The sequence below is a fragment of the Corythoichthys intestinalis genome, chromosome 17, assembly GCF_030265065.1.
Source record: "Corythoichthys intestinalis isolate RoL2023-P3 chromosome 17, ASM3026506v1, whole genome shotgun sequence".
Classification (NCBI taxonomy): Eukaryota; Metazoa; Chordata; class Actinopteri; order Syngnathiformes; family Syngnathidae; genus Corythoichthys; species Corythoichthys intestinalis.
Window position 1 is genome coordinate 4,364,765 of NC_080411.1, and position 21,998 is coordinate 4,386,762.

The following is a 21,998-nucleotide window of genomic DNA, read 5'->3' on the forward strand; positions in this document are numbered from 1 at the left end:
TCACCAATTAGATGTCACAACAATAATCACATGACTCCATTATAACAATTAGACATATCAATACACTTAACATAACCACATACAAGCTTGCAGCCGAAGGTCCTCTGGTCACACTGGCCTGTTTGATTACGTGGTGTCTTTAAATGCCATAAATAATGAACTATTTGTCAGGTAGCGTTGCAGTCAACATGACTCAAAAGCGCGGATTTTTAACCACTCCCAATTTTTTTTGGGGGGGGGGGGCACCGACAGGCCACAGAAAACTAGAGATATGATCGTTTTAAATTCATTGTAGGAAATATGTTTTCTCCAATAGAGGGCACTCATGCTCTTTGACTTGGTGATGTTTTATTTCTGTACTAGAGGTGGAACAATTAATCAATTAGCAAATTAATTGACAACTATTTTGATAACCGATGAATCGTTTAGGACCTTTTCCCCTTAAACTTGTCTAAATTCTTGAAATTATAACTAGGTTTTGTGAAAAAGTATTTGAACCTTTAGGAATTTCTCACATTTCTGCATAAAATCCGATGTGATCTAATCTTTGTCAAAATCACACGGATGAAAAAACAGTGTCCGCTTTAACTAAAACCACCCAGACATTTGTAGGTTTTCATATTTTAATGAGGATAGTATGCAAACAATGACAGAAGAGGGAAAAATAAGTAAACAATCACATTTAATATTTAGTCTAGACACTCTAGGGTTAGTTTTTTACCTCTCTGAGTATTCTGCGCTGAACTCTTGGCATCGTGTTTGGTGGACGGCCACTCCTTGGGAGAGAAGCAACTGTGCCAAACACTCTCCATTTGTAGACAACTTCTCTGACTGTCGACTGACGAACATCCAGACTTTTAGAGATAGTTTTGTATTTAACAATCCTTGATCGCAGATCTTCAGACAACTCTTTTGACCGAGCCATGATGCACATCAGACAATGCTTCTCATCAAGACAATTCTTACCGGTGTGTGTTTTATAGTGGGCAGGGCAGCTTTAAACCAATCATCAGTGATTGGGCACACACCTGACTTAAAATCTTTGGTAAAAATTGGTTTCAATTGCTCTTTAAGTGTCCTTAGGCAGGGGGTTTACTTACTTATTTTTCGTCCTTCTGTCATTGTTTGCATGCTATCCTCATTAAGATATGACAACCTATGAATGTTTGGGTGGTTTTAGTTAAAGCAGCCACTGTATCTGTGTGATTTTGACAGATTTTGAAGATCAGATCACATTTGATGGGGAATTTATGCAGAAACGTGAGAAATTCCAAAAGGTTCAGATACTTTTTCATACCACTATAAAAGCATGACAGTCTACCCTCACAGTTCAAATAGATTGGACTGCAATTGCAAGCAATGAGTGAAGAGAATAGGCTGACGCCTGGAGTGATGGCGTTTAAGTAAACATTAGGGATGAACACTCTCTTTGGCTACATCTAATCACATTGGCACTCGTTTCATTTTAGGGTGAGTCACAGTTAGAGAATTCCTTTTCAAAACAGCACCATAATAAACATGGAAGAGCACAGAGAGGGAGTGTGTGGCTGGGAACAATGCTAAGACATTAAAAATGTCTAAAATGAAAAGGAAAAATCCTTCAAAAACGTCAAAATAGACATGTACTGGTTACCAGTTTTAAGGTATACTAGTAGCTTGGTATGAAAACGTCACGGTTTCGAAACCACTAAAATGTTTCAGTCAGTTTGAATAATGAATAGTTCCTTCATAGTTACTATTGTGAAATTAAAAGGATCATATATCAGGTTTTCGGTGGTTTATCAGTGCCAAATAAAGACTGGAAGAGAGGTTAAAATCCGTGCTTTCAAGTTATGTTGAGGGCAGAGTTCTATGTCAAATACTGCATTTTTTACAGTGCTTGGTGAGAATACGCCATTTTCGGTATTCATTCCCCTCTGCGTCCCCGGCGACGAGCACTGCCTGCCTGCCGGGGCCGCAAGAGAACGACAAGCAGAGGCGTCGCGTCCCATTAGGCAAATCAGGCAATTGCCTAGGGCCCTCAGCCAGCAGGGGGCCCCCAGGGGGCCAACAGATTTAGCATACGCAGCTTTACTGCACTGTTGCAGCGACAATTGTAGGGAGTGTTTCAATACCATGGAATCATTTGGCAGATTATCTAACGATTCTGTTTGGGGCTGCAGCTATCGAATATTTTAGTAATCGAGTAATCGACTGAAAATTCTATCGATTAATCGAGTAATCAGATAAAACTTTTTTTTTTTTAAGGTTAAAAAAAAGGGCAATTATAAATATGCATGAGGAAAAATAAATTTAATCCAACATTGAACCATTTTCAGTCAATCAATGTCTTTGTTTTCGATGTACATTGTTGAAAACAGCCAACAATTGCATCTCAGATGTGACTAGAAAAAAAACACTGCTTTCACTCAAAAAACACATATTTCCTACCTAAAAAAATGTAATTACGCTTGATAACACACATCACTTGAAAGCTGTGTTTTTCCCACGTGTTTCAACATAATTTTCATTTGTGTCAAGCTATTTTTAAGTTCTAGTTAAGTTTAAGTTAGTCTAAACTGTAAATACTGATCGGATTTTGGAGTTTTTGCAGTGTTCAAAATAAATGTATGATACCTGCTGTAATGGAGCACATTAGGGACCAGTGCTACTTGGTGTTTTATTCAGCAATGACTACTGAGCCAAAACTGATAGTTAGCTTCATTATGTTCTAATTTTAAACCCTCATCTCTCTACAGCGCTGTTTTCACAGATTATATAAAACCTGTATGTAAGACACGTTAGCCACGCATCGACAGTGGTCATAATCAATAGAAACCTAGCCCTCCAAAGAGCTAACTTTACGTGACCGAGTTACAGTAACGTTGTATTTATTAGCAATGAGAAGTGTACTGCTTAAAGATGGCGGCTGTTTACTAACGCAGCCCAGACGCGGCCGAGTGTCATTTCGCATCTAGTCCTAAATGCATGCGATATCTATGCAACGCACTGGACACTACCTGCTACCAAACTAGCATCATGCAGGCGTAGTTTTTAGCAACGCCGGCGTAGTTTGTAGCGGCTATTGGATGCAGTAAGTTTGTATTTTTTATTTTTATTGCTTCTTCCTCTACGCACGTGACGTCAGCGCGTTGTCCCGCATTAAGAGTAGTCCGGGCAAAACGTGATGCTTAGAGCTGGCAAAATTAAACGATTCCTCGAGGTGAGTAAAATTACTCGGATCAGTTTTTAAACTCGAGTTGCTCGAGTATTCGTTTCAGCTCTAATTCTGTTATCAATCCCAATCAGCACTAACCATGTCACGTAGATTATACATGTTTAAGAAAGTCCAATCATCTATTAATACCACATGATTGTTTAAAGAGTGACTCACCAAGTACTCTGGAAAGTCCTTGCCAAGTTGTTTTACGTTGATTTTCACAGACCACCTCATTATTCATGTGACTACTTAAAGAAATGGTGATTTTTCCCAAAAAGTCTATTAATGGGTCTCTCGTATTCCTCGTCGAATACTCTATAAGAAAAATATAACACATATGCATCTAAAATAATTGAGGTATTATTAGTAGGGTTGTCAAAATTATCGCATTAACGGGCGGGAATTAATTTTTTAAATTAATCACGTTAAAATATTTAACGCAATTAACGCACATGCCCCGCTTAAACAGATTAAAATGACAGTACAGTGTAATGCCCACTTGTTAATTGTTTTTTGGTGTTTGGTGCCCTCTGCTGGCGCTTGGGTCCAACTGATATTATGGGTTAGTACAATGAGTGAGCATGGTGTAATTATTGACATCAACAATGGCGAGCTACTAGTTTATTTTTTGATTGAAAATTTTACAAATTTTAATAAAACGAAAATATTAAGAGGGGTTTTAATATAAAACTTCTATAACTTGTACTAACATTTATCTTTTAAGAACTACAAGTCGTTCTATCCATGGATCCCTTTAAGAATGTTAATGCCATCTTGATTTATTGTTATAATAAACAAATATAGTACTTATGCACCGTATGTTGAATGTATAAATCCGTCTTCTTATCTTTCCATTCCAACAATAATTTGCAGAAAAATATGGCATATTTTATAGATGGCTTGAATTGCGATAAATTACGATTAATTAATTTTTAAGCTGTAATTAACTCGATTAAAATTTTTAATCGTTTGACAGCACTAATTATTAGACTTTTATTAAATATGCTATTTCTCCAAGTCCAACTGTCCCCCTTACTTGCACACGCTCGAAGGGCCCCATCTTGCTTGTTGCCTGGGGCCCCCGGGGACCCTTGCTACGCCTCTGACGACGAGCCGAAACTTGCTGGACGATCGGTGAAGACGATCAACCCCGCCGCCGTGCGTGACCTGAGTCGGGTTAGTTTTGTGTGATTTTTTTTTCGTTTTCAAAATGCGAGGAAAAGACTTGGAAAAGCCGCGCTGTTTGGGTTAGCATGTCGCCTAGCTTTCACCCCTCCTGTTTTATTTACGCTCTTTCTTCCGTCTCTGAAGCCGGGGCAGGATAATGACAAAAGCTGGACTAACTCCGGTGGCATAAAATACTGTTCGGTAGGTTTAAGAAGTAGGCAGTTTTGACTATTATGCTGTAATCTAGCCCTGTCGAGCTGAATAAATGCATTTTATACTTCTTGGCCAAAAGTATAGCTGTCCTAAGCATTCCTCTCAAGAATGATGGGAAACAAAAAAAACGCTCATTTTCAACTTATTATTATAAATATTCTTGTAAATTTTATTGTTGACACTGCATTTCGATGTCAACAACATGTTGCCCCCACCCGCCCTAAAAGTCTAACTCCGCCGATGGTATTAGGCAAGGGCGTAGGTTTGCATCGGGACAGCGGGGACATAACACTACCAACTTTTCAGGATGCTCAAATTGTCCCCACCAACTTTTAAGCAACCTCATTTCATTATATAGAGAATTCAGATATTTAGGTATGAAGGAAAAAGGTACCGTCATCGCACACACAATATAATTGTTTGCATTAGTCTAACACATACATATGGTACAGGCACCGTCTGAACTGTTTGCATTACTCTAACACACGTAATATAATTTATCAGTTTAATAAAGTTTAATTATAATTTATATTTACGGTAGGACTACACTACTAATATAAAATAAATAGCACACCATAGTTTATTGAGAAGAAATAGAAGAGATACACAATGCCGTCTTATCACAAGATTGACACACCAACTCATGCAATCAGCTCTCCCAGCAAACTCCAAGGACAAAGCGCTTTGTCCTAAAACAAGTACAACCAGCCCGGACAGCAAAGTTGATAGCGGGCGTCCCAATCCGCGCGCGAACCTAAGCCGCCCAAAACCGGCCACAGAGGGGATGACCCAAAAGCAACGCCCAGAAACGCCTTCGACAAGGCCCGCCTCAGCAAAGACTTTAAAAAGACTGGACACTGAGATAACACAGATTTTTTTCTGTTCGGAAACATGTAGCCTTGTTTTGGATCCAGAATTGTCCCTCCGTCGTCTGTTTTTGCCTTGTTTTTACCATTGTCGACGAATAAATTGTCAACCTGTTTTCGGTGAGTGTTCTTCAAGCTTTTGAAACATGGAATCAGTACAAAGGGTTAAAATAAGAGGACGCGCGAGATTCGGCCTTCCCGGCGGGCGCACGCGGGGCAGCGTCAGCCAAGCGGCACTTGTTTTGGTTGGTGCTGTCCGCGGGTGCGTCTGGGCCGGGGGGGGGCGAATTTCAACAGGTAATTTAGATTGCCTTACTATATGTTGTAAGGATAGAATAGACCCTACCATTGTTAAATGAATCATTTTCATTATGTTCAGACTGACATTTATCCCTTTTCACTTGCTGAATGTGCCAGTCCATTTTTTCCCCCCCTCAAACAAACATTCGGTTGGCTGATGACTTGAAGCACCCCGTCCCGCTACAAAGAAACACAAATACTCCACAACCCCGACAGATTCATGTTGACCACATGTCGCCTCCTTCGGAGAAGAGGGATATTAGAATTTTCTTTTGTCCAGCAGCAGCCACTGTAAGTCATGTAAAATGACATCAATGTTGGGGAAGTGGGGGAAACACCACTAATTTTTCTACTGAAAGTCCGACCTGCATCAGAGTTAGCATAACATTAAACTAGCTAACTGTCACAACTACTACGGTCAGGCCAGCCTCCACAAGGAACAATGAAGTCAAGCTAGTCGTCCCCTATTTGGATCATTTTTTGCATTATAACGGTAATATCGTTCCTGCCAATGTTGAGACCAAACCTACGCCCTTGGTATTAGGTCCAGTGACGCTGCCCCCTAGTCAATGGCACATCTGATCATTCCCAGTTCAAATGGATTGAGCATCAGTTGCCGTCAATCCAGCCAAAGAGTTGATCACTACCGATGAGGCAGTTTTAGAATTTGCATGTGTACCTAATGAAGAGGTCTTTCTTCCTCACTCTCTCCCTCTGGGTGTTTGCTCTCCCTCTTTTCTCGCTCTCTTTCTGTCTCCGTCACTCTGTACGGAGGCAGGGTAGTCGCGAGGAGTAGCCAGCCAGGGAGCAACGCAACCCACGGCCGGTTGGACTCGCCTGTGCACCTCCTCTCCATGGTACTCCACCGCGAGCGCTCCCCCTCCCCCGAACCCCGCATGGAAGCGCCGACTGCCCGGCGACTGTGCGCCCGCGTCCGCTCTCTTACGGAACCTTTTTGTCCAGTCTGAGAAAGCGGAGAAGGAGGAGAAAACGGGGGGCGGGGGGCCGGTGAAGGTGGAAACAAGTCTGCGAGATCACTTTCGTCCGGAAAGGATTTTTTTCGGTTGGGGCGGGGGGGCACTTTTTGGAAGGAGGGGAAGGAGTTCACCGAGTGCGCGCTCATGAATTCGGATAAAAATGTTTACCTCGGCAGAGACAAAGGCATCATGCGGAAGAGAGCTTTGCTCCTTCGCAAGGGCTGCAGCTTCGAGATTACCAGGTAGGGTCTCCTCACTTGTATTCCAAAATGAGTAGCATGTGGTATCAATTTGAGTCAGGAAAAATGCTGCCACTTCATGGGATTTGCTCACTAAACTAGTTGTTGCACACCTGACTCTGCAGCAGACCGATGTCAAGTCATGCTTCTTTTTTGGTGAGGGGGATTCGGCGGCGGAGGGGGTTCCGCTTGTCCAATCAGGGACGAGATGATGCCGGTTGGGGTATCCGAGTGTTAACCGCAAAAAATGAACACGGGGATTCCAGCCAGTCCTAAGAAGGACGACTGGCAATGGGGTCTTTTCAGGGTATGGTTGTGGTTGTGAATCAAGACCAAGCCCTGCTGAAGGTAATTGAGCCCCCTGAGAAGGGGGTTGCATTTGCCTAGGAATACCACAAGATGGCAATAAAGGACTTTGAAGCCCGTCATCTAACACAGGGGTTGGGAACCTATGGCTTGCGAGCCAGATCTGGCTCTTTTGAAAGTTGCATCTAGTTCACAGACAAATGTTGAATTATTAGGAAAAAAATAAGCTCCGTTATACTGCTTTACAAATTGTGCGAAACGGCGACGGTCACTGGCGACTAGAAACCCGGTTCGCAGTGAATTTAGTGGAAAGGTGGCTAACATACATGTCATTGTGTCTATACAATGGGGCAAATAAGTATTTAGTCAACCACTAATTGTGCAAGTTCTCCCACTTGAAATTATTAGAGGCCTGTAATTGTCAACATGGTTAAACCTCAATCATGAGTGACAGAATATGGGGGGAAAAAACCCAGAAAATCACATTGTTTGATTTTTAAATAATTTGCAAATCATAGTGGAAAATAAGTATTTGGTCAATACCAAAAGTTCATCTCAATACTTTGTTATGTACCCTTTGTTGGCAATAACGGAGGCCAAACGTTTTTTGTAACTCTTCACAAGCTTTTCACACATTGTTGCTGGTATTTTGGCCCATTCCTCCATGCAGATCTCCTCTAGAGCAGTGATGTTTTGGGGCTGTCACACGGACTTTCAACTCCCTCCGCACATTTTCTATGGGGTTGAGACCTGGAGACTGGCTAGGTCACTCAAGGACCTTGAAATGCTTCTTACAAAGTCACTCCTTTGTTGCCCTTGCTGTGTGTTTGGGATCATTGTCATGCTGAAAGACCCATCCATGTCTCATCTTCAATGCCCTTGCTGATGGAAAGAGATGTTCACTCAAAATCTCTTGATACATGGCCCCATTCATTCTTTTCTTGACACAAATCAGTCGTCCTGGTCCCTTTGCAGAAAAACAGCCCCAAAGCATGATGTTTCCACCCCATGCTTCACAGTGGGTATGGTGCATTTCAGTATTATTTTTCCTCCAAACAAGAGAACCTGTGTTTCTACCAAAAAGTTCTATTTTGGTTTCATCTGACCATAACACATTCTCCCAGTCCTCTTCTGGATCATCCAAATGCTCTCTAGTGAACCGCAGACGGGCCTGGACGTGTACTTTCTTCAGCAGGGGGACACGTCTGGCAGTGCAGGATTTGAGTCCCTGGCGGCGCATTGTGTTAATGATAGTAGCCTTTGTTACTTTGGTCCCAGCTCTCTGTAGGTCATTCACTAGGTCCCCCCTGTGTGGTTCTGGGATTTTTGCTCCCCGTTCTTGTTATCATTTTGACGCCACGGGGTGAGGAGAGAGTTGAAAGTCTGTGTTGCCCAACGACAGCCGCAAAACATCACTGTTCTAGAGGAGATCTGCATGGAGGAATGGGCCAAAATACCAGCAACAGTGTGTGAAAAGCTTGTGAAGAGTTACAGAAAACGTTTGGCCTCCGTTATTGCCAACAAAGGGTACATAACAAAGTATTGAGATGAACTTTTGGTATAGACCAAATACTTATTTTCCTCAATGATTTGCAAATAAATTATTCAAAAATCAAACAATGTGATTTTCTGTTTTGTTTCCACACATTGTCTCTCATGGTTGAGGTTTACCCATGTTGACAATTACAAGCCTGTCAAATATTTTCAAGTGGGAAAACTTGCACAGTTAGTGGTTGACTAAATACTTATTTGCCCCACTGTATCTATTAATCGCATAGGCAACGCCTGTTGGGGTTGCCGTATTTTGCTGTCGAAAACAGTGGCTGTTTTGCGTGTGAGATAAGGAAGTAAACTTTCGTTTCGTTTTCCGCGTTGTCATCTAATTTTACAAACCCTTTTAAGAAGATGGCAAAAAAAAAGGGAAGAGGGGTGTCATACTTTTCAGCAGGACATAAATGCGGCACCGTTTTTTTCTCTCACTTTGGCTGAGACAAAAGACGTTAACAATTCATCCCAGTTCGGCGGGATTGCAAGGTTTTGACTATGAAAGGGACAACAAGAGGGGAGGATTTAAAATTCTTCACTGAGTTCGCTAAAGAAAAAAAATGTACCGATGGATAAACTTATTTCAGTATAAACAAGTTATTGTATAGTATAGTTTAGTGCTGCAACGATTAACTGAAGTAATTCAATTCGAGAAAAACCTTCGAATCAAATTTTACTGCTTCGTGTATTCTTTTAATAAGTGGCATTATGATGATTTGTTTTGAAAGTGTTTGCATTTAGTTTTATTTGGTTGGATACATTATCCTCTAGTGGCAACAATGAATATGACATGATTCATTTAACATGGCTGACTCCAGCTGCTCCCTGTTAAGACCAACATGAGGGAAGTTTTTTTTTTTTTTTTTGATGCGTTTGTCATTTAGTTTATAGGTGTATTTAGCAGTTTTTTGTTGGAATGTGTGTTTGAATGATTTGTTAAAATCATTGTTAATATATATAAGGGCTGTGAAAATTATCGGGTTAACGGGCGGTAATTAATTTTTTGAAAATAATCATGTTAGAATATTTGATGCAATTACGCACATGCCCCGCTCAGATTAAAATGACAGTACAATGTAATGTCCCCTTGTTACTTGTTTTTTGGTGTTTGGCGCCCTCTGCTGGCGCTTGGGTCCAACAGATTTTTATGGGTTAGTACCATGAGTGAGCATGGTGAAATTATTGACATCAACAATGGCGAGCTACTAGTTTATTTTTTGATTGAAAATTTTACAAATTTTAATAAAACGAAAACATAAAGAGGGGGTTTTAATATAAAATTTCTATAACTTGTACTAACATTGATCTTTTAAGAACTACAAGTCTTTCTATCCATGGATCGCTTTAAGGAATGTTAGTAACGTTAATGTCATCTTGTTGATTTATTGTTATAACAAATAAAGTACTTATGTACCATATGTTGAATGTATATATCAGTCTTGTTTTATCTTTCCATTCCAACAATAATTTACAGAAAAATATGGCATATTTTATACATGTAATTAACTCGATTAAATTTTTTAATCTTTTGACAGCCCTAATATATATATATATAGAGAGAGAGAATTTAAGCTAGCAGGCTTTTGCTGTGCAAGTTAGCCAATTGTATTTTTGTTGTACTGGGATTTATTTATTTATTTTATTTTAGGCAAGGGCTTGTAGCTCTTTTTTTTTTCGGGTATATTGGGGTTTCTTTTAGGGGGAAATTTTGCATGCTTGTTGGGGAAAGCTGCTAGTCTTTTTGGAGGGAATGTTGCAGTCTTCTTCACTTGTGAATTATTGTTGCTTTAAATTTCCTGCTATCTAGTGCCACAGTACCGAGGCGTTTGCAAGTACAAACTTACTGAGAAGCTTCGCCTCTAGTCGGTGACTTTAATCACTGCGTGTGTATGCGTGTGTGTCCACATCCTCTGCTCTTTACCGATAGTTACTTTGCTTGAGTGAGTCACATGACCATGCAGCTTTCCCGGAAGACCCTCACTGTTTCGTGGATTATCAATCAGCGAGATGAACACTTGAGGGAGGGATCTAGCATCTCCTTAGCTGCACTATGTAAAAGGCAGTGTCTATTATTTTTCGCCTCATAGGTTAGCATTAAGCCTGGAGAATTTATTGCGATGAAAACATTACTTTTATATCAGACACAGTCACATGAATGCAGCAGCTGGCTTCACTTCAACACAGTTCCTGTCTCAAGTATGGCCAAAGCACTACTTTTATACAAGACAGTTCTGTTTTGACTAAATGGAGTTCCTGACTTCACTATCACAGTTTCTTGATACTAATACAATGCCAGAGCATTACTTTTATACAAGTCTAAATAAAGCTCCTGACCTAGAGGAGCAATATGTACAATTTGCAATTATTCATTAAATGGACCTAATTAAAGCTGAAACGAATACTCGAGTTTAAAAACTGATCCGAGTAATTTTTATTCACCTCGAGTAATCGTTTAATTTTGACAGCTCTAAGCATCACGTTTTGCCCGGACTACTTTGAATGCGGGACAACGCGCTGATGTCACGTACGTAGAGAAAGAAGCAATAAAATAAAATAAAAACTTACTGCAGCAGTTAGCTGCTACAAACAACGCCGACGTTGCTAAAAACTAGCGCGCATGATGCTAGGGTGGTAGCAGGTAGCGTCTGATGAGTCTCATCGAGATAACATGTATGTTGAACTAGATGCGAAATGACAGCGGTGATAGTAAGCAGCCGCCATCTTAAAGCAGTAGACTTCTAAGCGCTAATAAATAAGTTTAATGTTACTGTCACTCGCCCACATAACGTTAACCCTGCGGAGGGCTAGGTTTCTATTAATTATGACCACTGTTGATGCGTGGCTAACGTGTCTTACATACAGGCTTTATTTAATCTGTGAAAACATAGCGTTGTAGAGTGATGAGGGTGTAAAATAAAAACATAATAAAGCCAACTGTCAATTTTTGCTCAGTTGTCATTGCTGGATAAAACACAAAGTAGCACTGGTCCCTAATGTGCTCCAATACAGCAGGTATCGTACATTTATTTTGAACACTGCAAAAACTCAAAATCCTATCAACACTTACAGTTTAGACTAACTTAAAACTTAAGTAGAACTTAAAAATAGCTTGACACAAATAGAAATTCAATTGAAACACGTGGGAAAAACACCTTGATGATGATGAGTGATGTGTGTTATCAAGCATAATGGCATTTTTAGGTATACGATCTAAAAGTTTTTTGAGTGAAAGCAGATAATTAGTCTTTTTTTTTTTTTTTTTTTCTAGTTACATCTGAGATGCAATTGTTGGCTGTTTTCATCAATGTACATAAAAAATAAAGACATTGATTGACTGAAAATAGTCCAATATTAGATGAAATGTTTTGTTTTCTCATGTATATTTGTAATTGCTCTTCACCTAAAAATGTTTCATCCGATTACTCAATTAATCGATAGAATTTTCAGTCGATTACTCGATTACTAAAATATTCGATAGCTGCAGCCCTAGACCTAATATTTCAATAGACATTAAAGTTTTTTTTGGAAATAAGATTTTCCCATTGTAAAAGTCGTTTATCAGTCTTTTTTTAATTTTTAATTTACACTGCAAGAACGTGTGCTTATGTTTACTTATGTCTACAAGTGCGTGTTTTTTGCGCGTACTTAAACCACAAATACATATACTTGCGTGTACTTGTACAAGTATGTTTGCTTGTCCTTAAAGTACTACAAGTAAATCTACTTGCGTATAGTAGAATAGGACTATATGCATGTGTACATTCATGGAGCAATACTACAAGTACATGTTCTAATACTAAAAGCACGTGTACTTGTACAGCTAGCATGTGTACTTTTACTACAAACACATATGCTTACGTGTATTTGGATGTACTTCTACTACAAGCATGTGTACTTGCATTACTAAGTTGTTATACTTGTACTGCTAGCATGTGTACTTGTACTACAATATATATGCTTAAGTGTACTGGTACAGGAGATTGTCTTAAACCATGTCTACATGCCTAAATGCACTGAGTTGCCGCCATGTGATTGGCTGATTAGAAATTAAGTGTTAACAAGCAGTTGGACAGGTGTACCCAGTAAAGTGCCCGGTGAGTGTATAGTTGTGCCTGTTGCCAAGTTGGATTAAAAGTGCATAAGACCAACTCCACTCTCCGCTCCTTGTTCTAACCGACACCCCGAGGTGAATGAACCATAAAACATATTGAACCCAGAACCTCATACAGTCTATTAGTCCAAATTAGAATCGATAAAGAATCAAATCGTTTAGCAATATCGATAATGGAAACGGAATTGTAAAAATCGTATTAATTCCCATCCCTACACGTGAACTTGTATTATAAACAAACAAACCTGTTGTACTTGTATTATAAGTATATGTACTTGCATGTACTTATACTACAAACACATAAAAGTACGTGTACTTCCTGGTACTTGTACTCCACGTATACCGACCATCACAGCTAAGCTTCGCACAATTTCTTTAGAAATCGCATTTTCTACTTTCTCATTGAAATGCAATATTGGTATGATAAAGCAGGTTATCATTACTTGCCTTCAATTATCATGCAATTTTCTTCACCTACCATATGTAGATACCGTAATTTCCTGAATATAACGCGTACTTTTTTTCCCCAAAATCAACTTGTAAAATCATGGTGCGCATTATAAACGGGTACATGGATGGAGACAGAAATATATATATATATTACACACATATATATATATATATATATATATATAACTAGGGGTGTCAAACGATTAAAATTTTTAATCGTGTTAAATACAACTTAAAAATTAATCGTAAATAATTGCAATTAATTGCAATTCAAACCATCTATAAAATATGCCATATTTTTCTGTAAATTATTATTGGAATGGAAAGATAAGACACAAGATGGATATATACATTCAACATACGGTACATAAGTACTGCATTTCTTTATTATAACACTAAATCAACAAGATGGCATTACCATTATTAACATTCTGTTAAAGCGATCCATGGATAGAAAGACTTCTAGTTCTTAAAAGATAAATGTTGGTACAAGTTATAGAAATTTTATATTAAAACCCCTTTTCATGTTTTAATAAAATCTGTAAAATTTTCAATCAAAAAAAAAAAACTAGTAGCCCGCCATTGTTGATGTCAATAACTACTTACACAATGCTCATGGGTGCTGAAACCTATAAAATCAGTCACACCCAAGCGCCAAAACTCCGAAAAACACAACAAGTACACATTTCACTGGGCAGTCATTTTAATCTGTTTGAGCGGGGCATTTGTGCGTTAATTGCGTCAAATATTTTAACGCGATTAATTTTTAAAAATTAATTACCGCCCGTTAACGCGATAATTTTGACAGCCCTAATATAAACCAATTTTTTTTTTTTTTACTGACACGGCCACGTTGTGTTGAAACGTATTCGGCGACCCGTTGCCGACCATTACTGTACGTGACGTCGCCTTTTTGTTTCGGTAATACTTCACTCTAATCGGCCGAATGATTTCGTCTGTGTTAAATTCTGATTTTTTCACTCTTCATAAAGCACAGAATTTAGTTTCTTGAACTCATTTGAGTCCACGTTTATTGCAGCTCCGCAACTCGGACCATAACAAACGTAAGCACAAAGACTTCCTGTGTCTGTCAATTATAGCTGTCCCTCGGGAAACTCGAACCCAAATAACAATAGTTCCTATTGTTACTGTCGTGTCGACAGCGATGAGCTCTCACGGATTTCTGATTTACATTCTTTCATTTTACCGTATCAATCCATGAAAGAAACATTTATTCATCATGATGAAACGAGCAAGTTATACAGCAGCCTTTAAAAGAAAAGTCACATCTGTTTTGTTTTCTCCTAGATTCTGGTAAGTTGAAGTTGTCAAATCATATTATTACCGTGAATATCGTCAGTTGATGGTAATGTTTTGAACTACCAATGTGCTATGCTTGTGCTGTGTTTCACCAGTCAGTAAAATGACATTTCTGTATCTGTACACGAGCTCTGTTCTCTTGTATTCTTCTATTTATTGGTGCTAAAATTAAGGTGCGCGTTATAAACGGGTACAATAATTTCCCCTAGATTTTACAAGTAAAAATGGGGGTGCGCATTATTCACGGGTGCGCCTTATATTCGGGAAATTACGGTAATCCAAATCTTATAGACGTCACATCGTTACCCATCTCGATTTAACACAAAAATGCCGAAACCCTTCTTCTATAGACCCTACTCACCAACGTCACAGAACGACGTGTCGCTGTATCCGGCCGCCATATTGTCCGTCATTGTTTATCTGTATTCTCAATGGTTTCAATTTGTCGTGCAATTTATAGTGCAATTCATGGAAGCCCCGGTGCTTTCAGACGCTGTTAACTCATTGGATGTGTTGCAGAAAAGGCGTTACGTGGAAAAGCTTCAGTCTATCCATTCGCCAGATCCATATTTGGTGCCTAAATCGATATTTTTCGACCCGCTGTCTTCGCCGTCTCTGCCTGACATCTGCTACCCTGATATCTACAACTATCTTGTCCACACAAAATCAGCCTATTCTCATGAAAGTTTGAAAAACTTTAAGAGCAGCACTCTAAGCAACATTACCCCGTGTGACCCTCTACTTCCAATTTTCTAAAATGGCGACAATCAATAAAAAAAAAAAAGTTGACTGCGATGGCCGACGCTTCAAGGATAAGTGGATATTGGACTATTTCTTCAATAAAACACGCAACAAGTGTGTCTGCCTCATTTGCAAAGAGACAGTCGCTGTTTTCAAAGAGTTCAATGTGACGCGATAATGATTTTACCAAACAAGACACGCTGACATGTACGACAAGACGGAAGATACGCAACGAGAAATTAAAGCAACTTGAAGCTAATTTAATTTCACAGCAGCAGTATTTCGCAAGAGCCCGAGTGTCGAAAGAGAACGCCACAAAGACGAAACTGTTGAAATTATGAATTAAAAAAAATAATAAAGCAAATGTGACACACAGAAGGGCTGGCTAAAATTTGTTTAAATATATTGTTCTATGTAAATCAGCCAAGGTAGCCCCACACATTTTTACCACACCAAATCTGGCCTCCTTTGTGCAAAAGGTTTGGACACCCCTGTTTAACTGATGATCCGTAGACGAGGCCAGTTTCTTTCACTTGGTACCAGCTAAATATTATTCAAAGTGTAATGATGGTGGAAGAAATAAGCATCTTGAATTTGAAACGGTATGTTGTCGGCAATTAGCCTAGCAATGATCTTAATTGTGGTTGTCAGCCCAAAACCCTCTTAATATATATTAAATGCATCTTACCAGATATAAAATGACTACTGCATAATCTGTGGTAATCGTTTGGAGCCCAGTTTTCTCGTCTAATTGCAGCAGCCCATCTCGCTCTCCTCTCCGGGTCTCTCGGAATACGGTAGAACTTCAAGTCTCTCCGTCTATCTTCTCTGTTATTGCAACCAACCGCCACACACGCCTTCACCATTTTGATTATTAATGTTAACGAGCAGAAAAACACGCCATAATAGGAGGAATTTACGTCGCGGTAATGCGTCAACACGACGAGTTGACGGACAATATGGCGCGGAGGCGTGGTTTTGACGTCATGTGAGTAAGGTCTATACCACATTTATGCAGTTTCTGATTACAAGAGGCTTTTGATGTCACTTCTGCACAGTTCTATGACACTAAGATGCCAGAAGATGGCGTCATCGTGTTACTTCTCCACATGGATTCAGCCTGAACACAAACGTGAAAATTCAAAGGGTTTGTGTGTTGTAAATTGCAAATTTCCATGTGAAACGCTTTGTCGACAAACGGCTGGAGTACCTAATCACTCCCATATGCGCATAGCTCGGTACGACTGCGCAACGCGCAACTCGACTTCATCTGGTCCTCCCCAAAAAAGACTGGAATTGTGAGGAAGAAGAAAAAGCCCGACAAGCTAAAAGTGTTTGATTGGAACGTTATGTCAACTTTTACTCGTCGACGGGAACATCTGCTTCCATTTAGGGCATACCGACATATTAAAAAGCACTCTGGGAAGGCTGGAAAAACATTTCCCATTATAGTCGATTGGAGTCGGGCCAGCGTACAGTGGGAGCCTCTCGCACACGACGGCAGACGTTTTTCAACCGCGGATGACGCAAAGACGGCGAGAGTGTTTGCGTGACCCCGCCCTCACCCTTCAATAAAGGCCAATGACTAGAGTACAGTATGTTTGGAGCTTGAAGTCACAGCTTCACTTTGTGTGCAGTGGGAAAAAGGCAACGTGCGTTTTTCCTAGGGGCCATCTACAGAAAAAATATGCAAAGGTGCACTACTAGTGTGATTCAGAAAATTTAGCCATTGATTACTGTTAACCCCTTCATAGGGCTAGGCACAATATTTGGTCATTTAAAAATAATAATAATGTAAAATCTGGCGTCGACATACAGTGAGGAAAATAAGTATTTGAACTTCCTGCGATTTTGCAAGTTCTCCCAATTTTTATGGTAGGTGTGTGTAGGCCTGTCGCGACAGCAAATTTTAGTTGGCGATATATTGTCTCATTAATTATTGCCGATATGCGATATTATTGTCAATTTTTTATCCCATTAAACCACCAATGTAGTGAAAATGCATCCTAATAAATCACCCATTCAAATGCAATAAATTGTTATTCTTTATTAAAACATAAAATATATTAAAAATAGGGCTGTCAAATGATTAAAATTTTTAATCGAGTTAATCACAGCTTAAAAATTAATGGCAATTAATCGCAATTCAAACCATCTATAAAATATGCCATATTTTTCTGTAAATTATTGTTGGAATGGAAAGATAAGACAAGATGGACATACACATTCAAAATACAGTACATAAGGACTATTTGTTTATTATAACAATAAATCAACAAGATGGCATTAACATTATTAACATTCTGTTAAAGCGATCCATGGATAGAAAGACTTATAGTTCTTAAAAGAAAAATATTAGTACAAGTTATAGAAATTTTATATTAAAACCCCTCTTAATGTTTTTATTTTAATAAAATTTGTAAAAATTTCAATCAAAAAAATAAACTAGTAGCCTGCCATTGTTGTCAATAATTACTTACACAATGCTCATGGGTGCTGAAGCCTATAAAATCAGTCGCACCCAAGCGCCAGCAGAGGGCAGCAAAACTCCATAAAACACAACAAGTGAACGTTTCACTGTACCGCAGAGGGCGACAAAACACAAGTAACAAGTGGCCATGACACTGTGCTGTCATTTTAATCTGTCTGAGTGGGGCATCTGCGTTAATTGCGTCAAATATTTTAACGTGATTAATTTAAAAAAATTAATTAACGCCCATTAACGCGATAATTTTGACAGCCCTAATTAAAAATAATATTATAAAAAAAAAAACACACACTCACACACACACACAAACACACACACACACACACAATGTACGAGTCATTTGAAAGCTAGCTAAGTGCAGAATATGACATTGGTGAGAAACCCAATGCTATTTTTTTTCATCTGCCAATTAGAGCCCATCAAAAGTGTTTTGATTCAAAATGACTGTCATCTTGTCCTGCAAATTGCAAGTTAGCAAATTTGAAGCCAAATTATTCATTGCCAATCAATCAGATTTTTCATAATGGTTGTCATTTTAAAGCTATTAATCTGAAGTATGTGAAATTTACTCCAGAAATCTTTCTTGACACGTTGAACATGACGTGCTTTTATTTTGAAATATTTACCGAACATACGTTTCCTAAGGTGTTAACTAGAGATGTCCCGATCGATCGGCATCCGGATCGTTCGGGTCCGATCACGCCATTTTCAAAGTATCGGAATCGGCAAAAAAATATCGGCCATACCTTTTTTTAATATATATATACAGTGCCTTGCAAAAGTATTCAGCCCCCTTGAATCTTGCAACCTTTCGCCACATTTCAGGCTTCAAACATAAAGATATGAAATTGAATTTTTTTGTCAAGAATCAACAAGTGGGACACAATCGTGAAGTGGAACAACATTTATTGGATAATTTAAACTTTTTTAACAAATAAAAAACTGAAAAGTGGGGCGTACAATATTATTCGGCCCCTTTACTTTCAGTGCAGCAAACTCACTCCAGAAGTTCAGTGAGGATCTCTGAATGATCCAATGTTGTCCTAAATGACCGATGATGATAAATAGAATCCACCTGTGTGTAATCAAGTCTCCGTATAAATGCACCTGCTCTGTGATAGTCTCAGGGTTCTGTTTAAAGTGCAGAGAGCATTATGAAAACCAAGGAACACACCAGGCAGGTCCGAGATTCTGTTGTGGAGAAGTTTAAAGCCGGATTTGGATACAAAAAAATTTCCCAAGCTTTAAACAGCTCAAGGAGCACTGTGCAAGCCATCATATTGAAATGGAAGGAGCATCAGACCACTGCAAATCTACCAAGACCCGGCCGTCCTTCCAAACTTTCTTCTCAAACAAGGAGAAAACTGATCAGAGATGCAGCCAAGAGGCCCATGATCACTCTGGATGAACTGCAGAGATCTACAGCTGAGGTGGGAGAGTCTGTCCATAGGACAACAATCAGTCTTACACTGCACAAATCTGGCCTTTATGGAAGAGTGGCAAGAAGAAAGCCATTTCTCAAAGATATCCATAAAAAGTCTCGTTTAAAGTTTGCCACAAGCCACCTGGGAGACACACCAAACATGTGGAAGAAGGTGCTCTGGTCAGATGAAACCAAAATTGAACTTTTTGGCCACAATGCAAAACGTGGCGTAAAAGCAACACAGCTCGTCACCCTGAACACACCATCCCCACTGTCAAACATGGTGGTGGCAGCATCATGGTTTGGGCCTGCTTTTCTTCAGCAGGGACAGGGAAGATGGTTAAAATTGACGGGAAGATGGATGCAGCCAAATACAGGAACATTCTGGAAGAAAACCTGTTGGTATCTGCACAAGACCTGAGACTGGGACGGAGATTTATCTTCCAACAGGACAATGATCCAAAACATAAAGCCAAATTTACAATGGAATGGTTCAAAAATAAACGTATCCAGGTGTTAGAATGGCCAAGTCAAAGTCCAGACCTGAATCCAATCAAGAATCTGTGGAAAGAGCTGAAGACTGCTGTTCACAAACACTCTCCATCCAACCTCACTGAGCTTGAGCTGTTTTGCAAAGAAGAATGGGCAAGAATGTCAGTCTCTCGATGTGCAAAACTGATAGAAACATACCCCAAGCGACTTGCAGCTGTAATTGGAGCAAAAGGTGGCGCTACAAAGTATTAACGCAAGGGGGCCAAATAATATTGCACGCCCCACTTTTCAGTTTTTTATTTGTTAAAAAAGTTTAAATTATCCAATAAATTTTGTTCCACTTCACAATTGTGTCCCACTTGTTGTTGATTCTTGACAAAAAAATTAAAATTTTATATCTTTGTTTGAAGCCTGAAATGTGGCGAAAGGTTGCAAGGTTCAAGTGGGCCGAACACTTTTGCAAGGCACTGTATATTTTAATTATATCGTTTTCTAAATGTACCCTAATTTTCGCACTATAAGGCGCACCTAACTATAAGCCGCAGCCCACCTAATTTGGCACGAAAATGCCATTTGTTCGTAGATAAGCCGCACCGGACTATAAGCCGCAGCTGTCCTCACTGTATCATGGGATATTTACACCAAAAGATATTAACCGGTACAACCTTATTTGACAGCGGACTCATACGACCGACTGTCATAAGACCAAATGAACCATCATTAAACTTTTAACCAATTAGTGCAAAGCTTTATTGCTTCAAGAAGCTTCATTTGGCCATCACTGCTCCCTTGGGGGAGACAGTCAACCTCTGCTGCCACCTGCTGTTGACATCCAAAATGCCTCTTAGCATGCATTGCAGCACTACAGATTTAAACAACAATCAAAAATCATGTTCTGTGCTAAATATTTCGTCAGTTACTGTTCCAATTGTTTCATCAAATGCTCGTTATGGTATTTGCTGACACTTTATTTGACAGTGGTGCCAAGACTGTCATTACACAATCATAATTATGATATGTCTCTGTCCTGAGCATTCATGAATGCGTATTACAGATGTCATTAAGTGTTATCCGGCAAATGATCTCACTTTTGAATCGATGCAAAAGCTCCAAGATGGACAAAAATTGAGTGAGTGACATAATTTGCCAAATGACACTTAATGACATAAGCATTCAGTAATGTCCATGATAGTGTCATGTCATAATTTTGATGATCTTATGACAGTCTTATGACACCGCTGTGAAATAAAGTGTTACCTAAAAAAAAAAAAATCAACAAATAAGCCGCACTGGACTATAAGCCACAGGTATCAAAATGAAGGAAAAAAGTAGCGGTTTATAGTCCGAAAATTACGGTATTTGATATTACAGACATAATATGTTACACTCATCCAGAGTCTTTAGTTTAGGCTTAAGGTACCGGTAACGGCGGTAATTAATTTTTAAAAATGTATCACGTTAAATATTTAAAGCAATTCATGCATGCGTTGCACGACCCACTCACGCATTGTCGTGCTCAATCTGTAATGGCGCCATTTTACCCATTTAGGGAGATAAAAGGCAGCGTAAATTGAGTAGAGTGAATTTTGGCAGCGTTTGGAGCCTATTTATAATTGGCTAAAGCCTTACAATCCCTCTCCCTACAATTAGAAATATCATGGGAAGCAATGTGGGGAAGCAAGGTAGCATTTGATCTTTTTCTTAACATCTTATGTTATTTCCCAACGCAGAGAAGATATATGAATTGGTAGCACTATGCACAGTCATGGTTGCACTTCCCATCATGCATTTGGTTTTAATGGCTGCAGTATCATTTACTTACATTTACTAACCTTTGCTATGTTTGGAAGTCATTTAATGTTGTGAATCAACTGATAAGTTGTTAAAATTGCTCCCGTTTTTGCATTAGTTCCCTTCTGTCTTTCGAAAGTGTATGAAAGTTTTAAAACTGTTTCATCATTTAAAGATAGATTCAAGTCAAGATTTTGCCAATTTAGGAGTATTTTAGATGAAAAGTTAGTTGGGTTCGCTAGTAAGGTTCACAACAGAGCTTTTCTGAAAAGTCTACTGCTTTAAGATGGCGGCTGTTTACCAGCGCCGTCGAGTTGGTAAACAGTCGACTCATTTCTCATCTAGTTCTATATGTATTTAATACCTAGTG

General features: G+C 39.2%; 1 protein-coding gene across 5 annotated transcripts in view; it reads left to right on the forward strand.

The window, feature by feature from the left end:
- The first annotated feature begins 6,446 nt into the window (after positions 1-6,446).
- garnl3 (GTPase activating Rap/RanGAP domain like 3) overlaps positions 6,447-21,998 on the forward strand; it is a 121,563-nt gene continuing 106,011 nt past the window's right edge. For 3 of the 5 annotated variants that reach the window (XM_057818905.1, XM_057818909.1, XM_057818910.1), the window contains exon 1: positions 6,447-6,964. In XM_057818905.1, the coding sequence (XP_057674888.1) occupies positions 6,867-6,964 (98 nt within the window). In that variant the 5' untranslated portion in view covers positions 6,447-6,866. The remainder of the gene's footprint in view (positions 6,965-21,998) is intronic. The other 2 variants (XM_057818906.1, XM_057818907.1) reach the window with 1 other exon arrangement.